At 42.8% G+C, this 14,150-nt stretch overlaps 1 protein-coding gene across 1 annotated transcript in view; it reads left to right on the forward strand.

The window, feature by feature from the left end:
• The first annotated feature begins 11,993 nt into the window (after positions 1 to 11,993).
• Positions 11,994 to 14,150, forward strand: part of LOC133969531 (ephrin type-B receptor 4a-like) — a 39,184-nt gene continuing 37,027 nt past the window's right edge. The window contains exon 1 of the mRNA XM_062406086.1: positions 11,994 to 12,766. Within this exon, the coding sequence (XP_062262070.1) occupies positions 12,700 to 12,766 (67 nt within the window). The 5' untranslated portion in view covers positions 11,994 to 12,699. The remainder of the gene's footprint in view (positions 12,767 to 14,150) is intronic.

The raw sequence follows: 14,150 nt of genomic DNA on the forward strand, positions 1-14,150 counted from the left end.
CTGCCCCCCCCCCCCCACCCCCCCCCCACCCACCCACACACACACACAGAGTTGTAACCTCAGCTGTAACCTAGCACACTCCTCTGCAGGGGGAATGGCTGTTCTGACCTGCTAGTCAGAATCCCGGATGAATGTTATCTCTCTAGGCACAAACAGCAGAGCTGTTAGCTTCATCGCACCACAGCCAACTCACCGGTCACTCTTCCAAAAGAATCCCTCAGCCGCAGACGTACACACTGTTTCCAGTGGCCACAGTAAAAGCCATGGCGTGTGCGTGTGTGTGTCTGTGAGAGCTTGCGCGGGCGTGTATGTGCGTCTGTGTGTATGTGTGCGCATCTGTGCACATTCATGTGTGGAACCTCCTCTGTGTGGGAGGAATAGGTCTTCTTTTATTCTCTCTTCCACTTTTTCCTCTGCTTCTTTCTCTCTTTCGTGTCCACACAAAATAAAAAGCTAAGTCATGTTTAACAAATAAATGGCCTATATATATAAATATAAATATAAATATATATATATATCTTTTTTATGACAATTTCTAAAGTGACTAAGTCTGTAAAAACATCTACAAACAATACTCCATTGATTTATTTGGGTAATATTACTGTTTGGTTGTTGGATTTACTCACGTTCCCATTTTAACCCAGCAAACAGAAATAGGTGAAGCAGACCTCACTCTAGAGCTTCGAGCTGAAGAATCTGACATGTTCTGGAGTACGTTGACAACGAAGTGAGACACATTTACAATGCAGCTGTGTGTGTGTGTGTGTGTGTGTGTGCAACTGTGTGTGTGCATCGGTGTGTTTGCAGCTTGTGTGCGCGGGTGACAAGAAAGCTCATGTGTTATGTACACAGAGTATAACTGATACCATATGAGAAATATCTATCCTTTATAACATCAACATGGTGGTTATAATGTATAATGCATAAATCAATGGTGTGTGTGTGTGTGTGTGTGTGTGTGTGTGTGTGTGTGTGTGTGTGTGTGTGTGTGTGTGTGTGTGTGTGTGTGTGTGTGTGTGTGTGTGTGTGTGTGTGTGTGCGTGCCAGGGCGAGAGTGGGACACGCACTTGAAGATGTACTGCAATACTCCTATGATGTTATGCAATGAAGATGGTTTATACATGTGTCTAAGATTATAAAGAGTATTTATGAAGTTTGCACTGACGGCATTATATGCTACAGGTATCTGCAGGAAAAAGATGGTGACTGGAAAACAAAGGGACTCTGAGGTTTTATGAGCATGTGTTTGTATTTACTTATAATTGGTCCTGAATTATAAGAGTGTAGGTGGAAGTGTCGATGGAAGTAACCGTATTCATATTTATTGTTTGTTTATATTTTGCTCACTTGCTTCTCTCAGCTGAGGCCTGTCAATGACAAGTTTGGATTTCTGTTTTTGTTCATGGTTTATTATTTATCTAGAACTGACACTGGTTCCATCTCAAGTCTGTGTATTTTATGTGTTTTATTTATTTACATTTTTTAAACACATTGAGGGAGCTATTTGGGTCTCGGCCAGAAATGCTGTAAATATAACAGGTATGTTGGAGTGTGGCTTCAGCACACTGCTGATTCGATGCAGGTACAGAGTCCATCCGAGCCACAGCCCAGTTTATCTGCTCAAACACACAACATCTACACGCACACACACACACACACAGATATCAGCACGTCCACACACCCATTAACATTTACACACTGAGAGAATCACAGAAACGACAACACACGATGAAACATCCATGAATGGAATAATATGTTTTCTTTCTTTGAACGGTTCAGTGTATTTCTTAATATCTCTCTCAGCCATCCGTATCATAGTGTGATATTCCTTATAAAAATATATGACTTTTTACAGAAAAGACTGATTACGAACTTACACAGAGACAACTGATGCAGAAAAATATATTTAACGATGACAAATATCAAGCAAAATAAAATGTTCCAGTTCAGTGAAGCGCTTGTTGTAAATTAGCTATAAAATAATAAAATGAATTTAAAAATGCTTTCTGAAATTGGACTCAGAGTGGTCTTGTTTTTTGTTCCAACTCTGTCGATGACTTCAATGTTCTAGTTCCACAGTGGACGACTGCAGGGAAAGAGCGGTACGACCAGGAGAGGGCGCTCTCTCTCTTTCTCTCTCTCTCTCTCTCTCTATTCAAGTTCCAGACTCTTACAGAAGTTGCTCTCAGCTGCACACACACTTGCTCTGGATTGTATTTGCTTCTCACTCCCACCAACTCTCCTCCTCTCATCAGGAGGAACCATTTTCTCCTTAGAGAACACAAAATGAGGAACCTTTCCATTTGATTTCATGTTATGCTATTGTGTGTGTTTATGTCAACACAAAGCTATTGTGGCTTTGTACAAGGCTGACATGATTCTGCCTCTGTACTTGCTCACCACCCCGACTTCTAATAAGGCACAATTTAGCATTCATTTGAAAATATAAGCTTGATCCAGGTACCACACACACACAAGATCAAACTTGTTTAATGCCGAGAAACCTGCATCAAATTTGGCCATATGCAATTAAATTGAAATTGTATAGCGCCAAATCAAAAACATTATCTCAAAGAAGACTGTAGCAAATTATAGAGTTCCCATAATGAGCAAGCAGTTGGTTGTGGAGAGAAAAACCTCCCTTTTAACGGGGAGTAACCTGCTGGAGAAAGAAATGGGGGAGAGAGGAGAGGTGGGTGAAAAGAGGGAGAGAGAGCTAGAGAGAGAGAGAGAGAGAGAGAGAGGTAGCAGGAACCGCTGGATTCTCTGGTTCTGTCTCATTACAGTTCTTTTAAATCATCATGAAGGGACGTCCTGGTGATGCGGTGGTTAGCACTGTCGCCTCACAGCATGAGGGTTCCCTGTTTGACTCGCGGGTCAGCTTTGGTCTTTCTGAGTGGAGTTTGCATGTTCTCCACATGTTTGCATTGTTTTTTTCTCTGGGCACTCCAGCTTCCTCCCACTGTCCAAAGACCTGCAGATTGGAGTTAGGTTAACTGGAAACTGAATTGTTTGTGGGTGTGAATGGTTGTTTGTTGTTGTTGCATGTTGGCCCTGCGGTACGCTGGCGACCTGTCCAGGGTCTATTCCGGTCTTCCACCCAATATCAGCAGAGATAGGCTCCAGCTTTCCCTGTGATCCTCAAGGGATAAACACGATGGATGGATGGGTATTTGCGCATGAGCAAACGGATTTTGTGCAAACTACTTCTTCGATTAGTTATTGGTCTTTTAAATTTAAATAACATTAACGCTGCTACAGAGAAAAAAACAAACCAGCTGTTGCCCACTGACCTGCTGGTTGGCCAGTTCATCGGCTTTGCAGCAATCGTGAGTTTAAATCCCTGAGATATTGCACCTGTTTGAATGGCGCCGATATGGAGCCTTGGAATGAGATTATTTTCCCAACTCAAACGTACTTAAGGGGGAAAATGTGCGAGGAGGTAAAATAGTCATCTCATCTAATCTAATTCATAACCACTCATCTTGTTCAGGGTCATTGCGAGGCTGTGGTGTTTCACTCCAAAAAATGCAAACCATCAATCACCTGGTTGACCACAGGCAGGTCTCTGCTGTATTATTTCAGCTGAAAGTGATGTGAAGGATCAGACAGAGAGAGGGGAGAACATCCATCACTGAACAGAAACAGGATTTAAAGCTGCAAACGGCTAATGCCTCGCAGCCATCGGGCTACTCCCGCTTGCATGTTTCTGTTATCCTCCTCTGAGCCGTGAACAAGTGTCTGTGCCGCACACCGGGTTGATGCCGCCACTCACGAACTGGTGGAAGAATGCAGAGATGGATCCCGGAGGGAGGCCGAACATTTGACAAAGTGATGTGGTTTCTTCAAATTCCCTCGTGATTAAGTGACTCACTGGATGAACTCTCTCTTTTATCATGGCAGTGATTCATGTGTTTGAAAAACCTTAGATCTTGTAGAAACAACAATGTATATTACATCCTGTATACGAGGACCATGTATCAATGTATTCCACATGAGTCACTTAAACCAAGCCAGTGTTAAGAACCAAATATCACACCAAACAGAGAAATTAGGAAACAAGATTTGCACTGTGTAGAGTGAGTATCTCTATGTCCCCTTATACGGCTGTGGCTGAATGCAAGAGCGGTCGTCCTCCAACCTGAAGGTCGGCAGTTCGATCCCCAGTCTTCCCCATCTGCATGCCGAAGTGTCCTTGGTCAAGATGCTGAACCCCGAATTGTCCCTACATTTAAATTCACTAGATCCAGATTTTCACTTCAGGAACATCCACGAGTTTTTCCCTGAGAAATCCATCCTTTGATCTGGATCCACAACAAAAGTGAATGGGTTCTCCCTAGAGCCATACCACATCCTTCCACCAGTTTTTGTGATAATTAATTAAGTCGTTTTTTGCGAAATCATACAAACAAACAAACTACATTTAAATTCACTAGATCCAGATTTTCACTTCAGGAACATCCACGAGTTATTCCCTGAGAAATCCATCCTTTGATCTGGATCCACACCATAATTGAATGGGTTCTCCCACGAGCCATACCTAATCCTTCCACCAGGTTTTGTGATAATTCGTCTGTTTTTTTTTTGCGAAATCTTACAAACAAACAAAGCAATAAATAAAAAAAATAAAAACAGGGGTGAATACGTAACCTCCTTGGCGGTGAAATTAGACACACAATTGTTCGCCGTCACAGCTCTTGCAGGGATCTCGATGTTTGTCGAGTTGCGAGGATTACCAGCGATTGTTCACAGCCGGCTTGACAACAGGCTGGTGATGGAGTGATGCCTCTTTCTGCCTGCTGCTGGGGTCCAGAGCTGCAGTGACAGGCTGGGATTTAGATGAAAAGAACAGCTGACATGTGTCGAAGAGTAGACTCAACCCAGAATTATCCCAAAGCGTTCAGAGAAACTCATTCACTTGGCTATACCGCCTGGGAGAAGCAGTGAGGCGTTACACTACAACACAAACCCTTCACACAACTCAAAGCCAATATGACCAGCGGACCTGAAGGGACCTGAGTTGTTCCAAGCATCAGTCCTTCCTGAACGTTACGCACCCCTCAACATGATCCCCTAAAGTGCTGAGGCCTTCTCAAATATGAAGGAGAGGTTGTAACATGGGTTATATGTAACACTTCCATTTCCTCCAATCAGGGACAAGTTAGAAATCACCAGATTCACTCTAAACATGCAAAGTTTAGTCCTTATTACACATAATAAGTAAGTGGTCGTTAATTCTAAAGGGAAACACTTCATTTTGAGGTACGGGGGTGTTTTTCAACTTCATTTATTGTTATAGCATTGACTGCTTTGTAGTTAAACTTATCCAATTTAATTTGTGTTTATTGTCTGTCTATTAACGTATGAGTAGGTTTTTTGGTGCTGACGCTTTAGCTGTTAGCTGAATATGAATCTATAAGAGTACAAGACTCCAACAGTCTGAGTGAGTTCTAACAGGAAGCAAATGTATTCAACAGACATACACACACATGCATGAATGGACACACAAACATAGGCATTTACATGTACATTTTTGACATTCAGTTTAGTTAACATGATGCAACTTGCAACACACACACACACACATACATCCCCCCCCCCACACACACACACACATTTAAAATAACGTTTTTTGACCTTATTTCATCCTGTTACATTGGACCCCAGTGTACGTTACAGCTACACAACAACGCCATGTGGTGAATAATAACACCTCACTCCTTAGTGTTTGAGACTAAGCTGTTTTCTGTTGCAGAGATAACAGTGACACCTTGTATTAGCAGGCAAATTTAAATGGTTTGTGTAGCATTTTGAATGCAGCGGATTTGAAGAGATCGGAGATACGAGCAAATGTTATAAATATACTCTGTCTGCCCTACATATGAGTGGCGGCACACAATAAAAGTTTTTCCACTCACATTTGAATTCATTGCACTTGCTAAATGTCTCTATCTTTCCATCGCCTGAGCTGTCAGATGTGTGTGTCTATTTCCTCCTGCACAGACTCAATTATTTGGTCAAGGTAATCCTGAGAATCCAGGATGATTACACAGCGGACATGTTCAGTTTCCAAAAAAGCAAAAAAGCAACAGATACTGGTAGTCTTCGACTTTAACGAGAGACATTTCAATCAGTCTACCCAACGCCGGCTCCACACAGGAGGTTGTCAGCATCATTTGTTAGCTTCATTACAACATGACAGCTGCAGCCCGGAGATGAGGATCAAACACAGATACTTCCATGTTTGTGTTTTATTATTCATTTCCGCCTGCTGCATCTTCCACTCCTCCACTCTCCATCCCCTCCTCTCGCTCTCCGGCTCATCAGGTCAGAGCCGGTTCCCCCTCGAACCGTGTTTGTGTAGGACATCTCGAGTTCGCCTCTCTTGTTTACAGCTTGTGCTTTGTTAGTAAATCCAGATGAGTCAGTTGAGCAGCTTCCCTACTCTTCTTTTATCCACTTATCACGCTGACTGCATCAAGATTAGAGGCTTCATCTTCAGAGAGGTGCTCGGCAGGGTGTGGTGCAGGGTTTTTTTTTTGCCGTTAAGATGCTCCTTTGTGCCGGTTTGAAAAGAAGTGCCTTCTTTGGTTTACAGCCGGAGATAATACAGACTCCTGTGGTTTTGTGCCAGAGCTCTCAGTTTGAAAGCAGATTAGACTTAGTGGGTTCTGCTGTCTTTTTCCTTAGTCTTATTAGCAATTATTAAAAACACCACACTGCGGGCAACACTAGCACAAAGAGACTTCTGCATGAGATGGATCCAGGAAGGTGTTTTGGCATTTTCACTCTTATTTTTCTGAGGAAAATGTCAACTCCGTACCCGTTCCGCTTATTAAAACATGCCACACTGGCTACAAAGGAGTGATAACCTTGTGCGGGTAACATTTAACAACCTTGAAATGAACTGAAAATGACAAAGACTTTTGGTTTTTCTGATTCGCAATCCAAGAGTATGACATCATTTTTAGAGTGCAGCCTTCTGGTGTCACTTTTAAAGCTGCAGGGGCAGAGCTTAACCCGAGAGGGCTTAAAATGTCACCCACACCAAATGCACACTTTCAGTTTTTGTAGCAGCGATGATAACTCCTGATCCCAAAAATTAGTATGACTGCATGCAGAATATATAAGTGTCATTTTGAATGTGCCAGAGCAAAATACCACAGACACTTTTACCAACCAGCGCGGTGCTTCTGGAAACGAAGAGATAAGGCCAACATTCAGTCTTTGGAGGACACTGGGGTCTAAAAATGAAAATGTCTATCTGGTGATTCTGTAATGAGTCAAGAAAAAAGCTCTTTCCCACAGAAAATGTTTTAGCTGTTAAGCTCATTGCGTGTCTTGTGCCATTACAGGTTGTTATGGGGTCCATATGGATGCACTTCTCATTGTGTAGCTGCATTTTAGGAGGCACAGTTTGTTCAATGCACCATGTAAAGAAATAATGTACAAAATCTAATGGGATGGCTTACACTAAGGTGGGGTGGGGGGCACTGATTGCACAACAATTGGTGGTTCCATCTGCGGCTCATCAAGCCTCTAAGCAAAACTCTCTAAGCCACACTACTCACATAATGGTGGGGGGTGAAAGCCTGAGTCGTCGGCCATGCTGCCATCTAAGGCTGTACTCACACATAGTGGTTGCATTGAGCTAAATGCTTATGAAATCATACTAACATGCTTGGTCTAGGTGAGTAGACACGTTTTGGGTGAACTATCCCTTTAAGTTCTTTCTCAAACAAAGTCCATATCTGTTAATCTGGAATTGTCGCACATTTAAAAATGAAAATCAACCTCACGTTGTGTCAATCGTGTTTACGCACCGACTCTGAAACGTTCGTACCCTCTTGCAGACTTTTAGTGCTTTGCTTTGTGATGATCGATAAAACGGGGGTGACATTCAGGTGTCTCTGCAAAAATAGAAGCTCCTCCGTCTTTCACTCTTACACTGCAGAAGAGATTTCTACGAATTATACACCCGACGTGACGTGATAAAAAATGGAACGTCCCGAGGCCATTTATCAGTGTCGTTTGTTTAACACTTACATTTCTGTTGAAGCTCCCACTGCCGCTTCTGCCAGTGCTGGAAGTAAGAGTCTGATTAAAGCTTATGAAGAGGAATCTCACTGCGTACAGCAAATGTGACAGCTCTGGCGAGCTGAGAGCCCCTGAGCAACGCCCCGTACGCATGCTGTTTTGAGTGTCAATCCACTTATCTTACACACTAACATATGAACAAAAGAACAGAATTGAAAAATTGACAGTAGCGACAGAACGGTGCAAAAAAAGCCAAACTGCTCCTTCTGTGAACGGATCGTACTTTGTTTTTACTTTCAAGACAACTCTCACGGTATAGTATGTGTATACAGTAAAGGGCAATACAGTGTAGGAATAGATCCCATTCTCTTGACCTCTGGAAACAAACTGAGGATACAGCAATGCACCCTGTGATGATATCAATAGCGTGGAGGAATTAAATGCATTTTGGAGTTTCACCCAATTATCCTGACATAAGACACGAGAAACAAACAGCACAAGTTGAAACAGCAAAACAAGCAACCTTGGTCTCGCCTTGCCAAAATCAAACACATGGTCTGGCCTTGTTAGCGAGCATGAATTGCTGATTTCTTATTTACATTTAGTCATTTAGACCTAAAATTTGCATATCCTCTCATTTATGCTGCTGTCCCCCCCCCCCCCTCCCGATCTTCAAAAAGTGAATCCGTTCAATTTCCCTGGGGCGGAACACCCATTAATTAAATAAGAAAACGGGCCGTTCCGCAACACTGATGTAATGAATCGGTGATGTTATGGCTTTCATTCACACAGACCATGCAATGATCCGAATGCTCCTGGTAAAAATAAAACATGCACATTTCAGAGAGAGGGAGAGAGGGAGAGGGAGAGAGAGAGAGAGAGAGAGAGAGCGAGAGAGAGAGAGAGAGAGAGAGAGAGAGAGAGACGTCATAAAACGTGCATGTTCCAATATGGCCTGTGATGTGGCACAACTGCAAGCGAGCTAATTCTTTGTAATGAGGGTCACAAATGCTAATTATTCGTACTGCATGAAAGATGATTGAACGTGGCAGCAGCGTTTGCATCATTCATCAAGTGGTGTGTTATCTGTATTTTGCAGATTCCTGCTTCTTTGACCTCAGCAGGAGACCAAACGCTGCGTATGTGGTCAGAAGAAATCAGCCCGGATCTTAAAGGCCTTCGTTCTTCAGATAAGCTGCTCTCCGTCAACTTCAATGTGCAGTTATATCAGATGTGATGTAATCAAATGCATTTGCTTTTTGTCAGTATTATGGATAGACTTACAATATACTTTTCTACTGGTACATTTAACTCAACCTGCAGTTTTATCTTGAGGACAATTTACAGGTACAACATGCCAGTACTTGTACACAGCACTCATTGTTATTTTGGAGTAAAGAAAATCTGAAATATTGTAACTATCACCAGATGTTGTGTGGATCGCTTTTCAAAGTAAAAGCACATGTTCTTTGCCTAAGAAGTGTGATTTGTGTGAAAAGAAGCCAGGGAGCTCCATTTGGTTGTACTGCAGTAAAATTTAAAATGAGGGCTCGCTACTGGATGACTAATTTTACCTGCAGGAGTATAAACAAGAGTGTGAATGAAAGATTCACAGATGTACAGATGTGGAGCTTGTGAACTTATATGACTTTTATGTGGATGACTGCAAACTAAAGTCTTCAAGTCTACATGGACAAGCACGATTGCAGAAATTATACCATGCAATAGTGTAGTATAGGAATTGTATGGCTGTCAATGTCTGTATAGAATTTTATTGTATGGATGGTGTATTATATACTACACTCTGTTCAGATTTTTTCCAGATCTTTTTTTTCAGCTTATTAATTGTGAATAAATCTAATCTGAATAAAGTTTATCTTATTGCTAATTAAGACCCTTAGTAATATTATAACAATATATGAATTGTGATACTATGCGCTATGGACACAGACATATAAAAAGCTCCCCACACTTCCAACTCAAAAACAAGACTACAGGCCTAAAATACTTTTTAAGTAACCACAAAAAACATAGCTGCATGGTGTGTGATCCTTTGTGTCTCTGCAGAGATTTCTTATTTTTACCTCTCAGTCTTTGTGGCAGTTTTGCTTGTCTCTGTTGTTTTGTGTCTCCTTTGGTTGTTTCATTCCTCTTTTTGCCCGATTTGCATCTCTTTGTTGTAACAATTCTGGGATATTTTGCTCGATATTTGCAGGTGAAGGTCAGATGAACCTGTGATATGTGGATGCCTCTGCATGATAGGCCTGTTCAGTAACCCCACATGAGTGTTAATCCAGGACGTTGCTTAAATGTGTATAGCAAGAAAGGGTCCCTCTGAGAAAACACAATGTAAGTAAACACAAATGCAAACAAAAGTATCTTTAATCCTTACGACCTCTACCAGGGAGTTTATGTTTCTAGAAATCACATTCCAATATCAATATAACAATATTATGAGGTAGAGCACTTTTCAGGTATTATATAGGGGACTGAGATCAATGTTCGTGTACGATTTGGTGCAGCTTGATTGAATTTAAGGGTTTTTTATTGGGCCTTGGCAGAGACATGCGCTCCTGCTGAGGATCATTCTAGTTAGATAAGAGGAGTCTCAATTCAGGGGCTGCATACTTCGGAGGACACTTAGGCTGCATAGACTACAAAGGTCGGACCTAAGTGAGAAGGTCTGGTCTACAGAGGATTTCAGTGATCGGGGGTCACCAGCTCATCCTGCCTTTTATCACTGTTGCCTGCAGCTATGTTAGCAACAGTGTTGTGCATGAACGAACGCGTTCATTGAACACGTTCACCTTTATGAGAACGATGAACTGAACGCAACTCAATGAAATAATGAATTTGAACGGTGAACACGTTCTTATTGTAGCGTCCTCGCGTACAGACGACAGGAAACTTCTCTCTTTATATAGGTTCATCTCTGATCCATGCAGCTTCCTTCTACCAAGTTGTGTGGTTATTGGTCCAGTAGTTTATTACTTAAAACTGTTTATGTAGAGGAGGAGATGTTTCTTAACTTGGAATGCGGGCACTCAATTTCTCGGATATACAGCAGGAGCAACACTCGCACCACCTCCAGTTGGTCCGTCACTTCTCGTTATACACACTTTTAGCGTCTTTACCCACAATACCCAGCTGCACTACGTCACACACTACTAACTTTCCTTAAAGGGGCAGGCCATACCTGCAACACAACAGCTCTTGGTCTCATATACAGATGGCAAGAGAAAGCAGAGAGGGATTTTTACACACTGTCTGATAAAGATTACGACAGTAAAGGCAAGAAGTAATAAGGTTTTCTTTAACTAGTTAAGTCTTTCATTCTCACTTTCCACCTTAAAACTATGACATGAACTGAACTATGAACTAGTTCAGAATTTAAACGGTGAACTATGAACGTGAACTATTCATGTTTACTTGTATGAACTGAACTTTGAACTAGTTCATGAGAGGTGTGAACATGCACAAAACTGGTTAGCAACAGAGCTGACATTTGACAGGACAAGATATTTGTAATGCTCCTTGGTCTTTCTGATGCCCCTCTATGAACAACAGGTTGTCAATAAAACGAATGATCCCTTGGGTAGGTCTGGATAAATCCACCTGTGGGCCCCTTTGTTTTTCAAGGAAGGAAGGACTCATTTGTCGACTACAGTTGGGGGAGCCTTCGAAGTGTGACAGCCTCAGTGGTCGCATTGGGTCTCCAAATGCATCCTCCGAAGGACGATGCCACCACCTGAACTGAAACACAGCTATATCTCAATTGAGCTTTTAATTTGAAGGCGTCGTCCGGAAGCGAAGCTTCTCACCACGCGCTCTTGACTCTGCTGTTATGGCAACCCGAGTGGGCGGGGCTTGCCGGTGCCATTCGACTCCGGGGTGTGATGCGGTGATGAAGCGTCGGTGACCAGCGGCTCACAGGAGCCATACCTCGCTCAGCCACCGCACCGCACCACCGTGGACACCGCCGTGCGTAAAGCCTGCGCACTTCTCTGCTCCGCCGCTCCTGTAACAGCTGACCTGCCGCGCCGCATCCCTCCACCTCCACTGGATATCTTCTCCTCTCATACCCCCGCAGTCCAGAAACCTGGTCTGGTTTGGAGGACGAAGTGGAAGGAGGTGTGATGAGGTGGAATGCCGTGCGCTCTGCTCGGAGGATCCAAACCTGCGCGACCGTCCAGCTGAGGTGAAGCAGGGAGAGAGAGATTTTGGGAGAGTCGTGTGGGAGCTGAACCCCCGCCCCCCGCCCCCCGAAGAAAAACGAGGACACAACAAGTTTGAGGCATGAGCCCCCACTGCTGACGGAGGAGTGAGGAGGAGAAGGAGGAGGTGCTTTGTTCCCATACTCTAGTTTTCTATCCAGACTTTTCCACCACAAAGTCAAAGTTGGGCAACGCGGAGGAGAAGTTTCCGGAGAGTAAATAACAAATAACAGTGCAGAGCCCCTATCTCCTGACAGCTCCACTGTCTGTGTGTGTGTGTGTGTGTGTTTCTGCTGCAGCGTTGTGGCTCCCCCACATGCACACTACAGGTCCACTCTAAATGCGGACAGGTCTGCGGTCAGTGAGTGCGCACAGCCGAGCCGCCGGTGCCACTTGGTCTTTAGGAGATCACGGAGAAACAGGAGCATTTCGTTTGTGATCGTGCGCCATGGAGGTGACACGCCAGAGCATCGTCCTGCTGCTGGGCTGCATCCTCCTGGTCTCTGCAGAGGAAGGTGAGTGAGCCTTCTTCTTCTAACGCTGCCCATCGCATGGACTGGTTTTCTGTGGCTACAACTGGTGGTATTTGTATGGTAGCCCAGAAGTGCAAATCATAAATTATATAGAAACAAATCACAAAACTCAACGACGAATAAGAATACACAATTGCATTAATAAATAAACACAAAAAGTCACAAAACATTACAGGAACTAAGAAAAACGCAAGGATGATTAAGGCGAAAAAATTATGCATTTTGAAAACACAACGTTAAATACTAACACACAATGATAAATCCAAAAACATGACATTAAATTACAAAACACAACGGCAATAAAATAAATATAATGTCATCTAAGAAAACACAACTGCACCTATAGGGAAATACACTAGGAAATAAATATACACAATTGTGAAACAAAAAAACACACGGCAAATAAGGAAGCACAATGACAAATCACAAAACGTGTGGATGGTCCTTCCATCCAATCAGCGATCGAGCCTTGTTGATACCAAGTACCAAACTTTACTAGTTAGAAGTCAATACGGTTGTGTTCTGTAGTTTGTCGTCATGTTGTGCAATTAGTTTATTTTAATTTGTATTCTGTGGTCTTTTGTGATGAGTAGTGTGTGTGATTTGCACTTCAGGGCCGGCGTAGCATTACATCCTGTTCCTCTCCACGAGTGAGTGCAATAAAAAACCCACAAGGAATTTTAAAAGCATGCTGTGCAAACATCACAAAAGAAGCTGACCTAAATCCACGGGGGAATCATCATATAAATATCATAGCAGGATATGACTGCAGCCACACTGATTAGAGGTACTTAGCGTTACATTTATATCTCCAACCCCAATATGAATGTCAGTGGTGGAAATGTGGTTCTTCTCCTCCTTCTGCAAAGAGGGGCTTCGTCCTTTTAGTTTAAATTAAAGAAAAAGAGGAGATAACACCTTTATAAATAAAGACAAGATAGTTTTTTTTCTCCTGATATCTTCAATGAGGTCATATCTAAGAGTGTGTCTCTATTAGGTTTCACTTAGAAGCCATCAAAAGGGCCCCAGGCTGCGTCCTTGGGGGGCCCTTAACCCCCTTACCCTAAAATCAATACTAAAACATTCAGTGCGTGGAGGCTAATACGAGGCTGGAGTGATTTTTTTTGTGGGATGACGTAGACAGCTGGATGAGACACTTTAGCTTTTCCATTTAACTTGAAGGAAAAAAAACTCCAGTGCTTTGTAACAAATGTATAATGTGGATCATCATTTATATCAGGTTCTGCCAGCAGATTTGACGTTAATGGTCAAATTGGATCTGCGCCGTGAACCCTGGAGGGACAAATAACACAGGCTGAAATTATCTGTCATAATGCCCCTCAGAAAATGATGGTTGTCTGGTTTT

This window comes from Platichthys flesus, chromosome 15 (genome assembly GCF_949316205.1).
Source record: "Platichthys flesus chromosome 15, fPlaFle2.1, whole genome shotgun sequence".
Lineage (NCBI taxonomy): Eukaryota > Metazoa > Chordata > Actinopteri > Pleuronectiformes > Pleuronectidae > Platichthys > Platichthys flesus.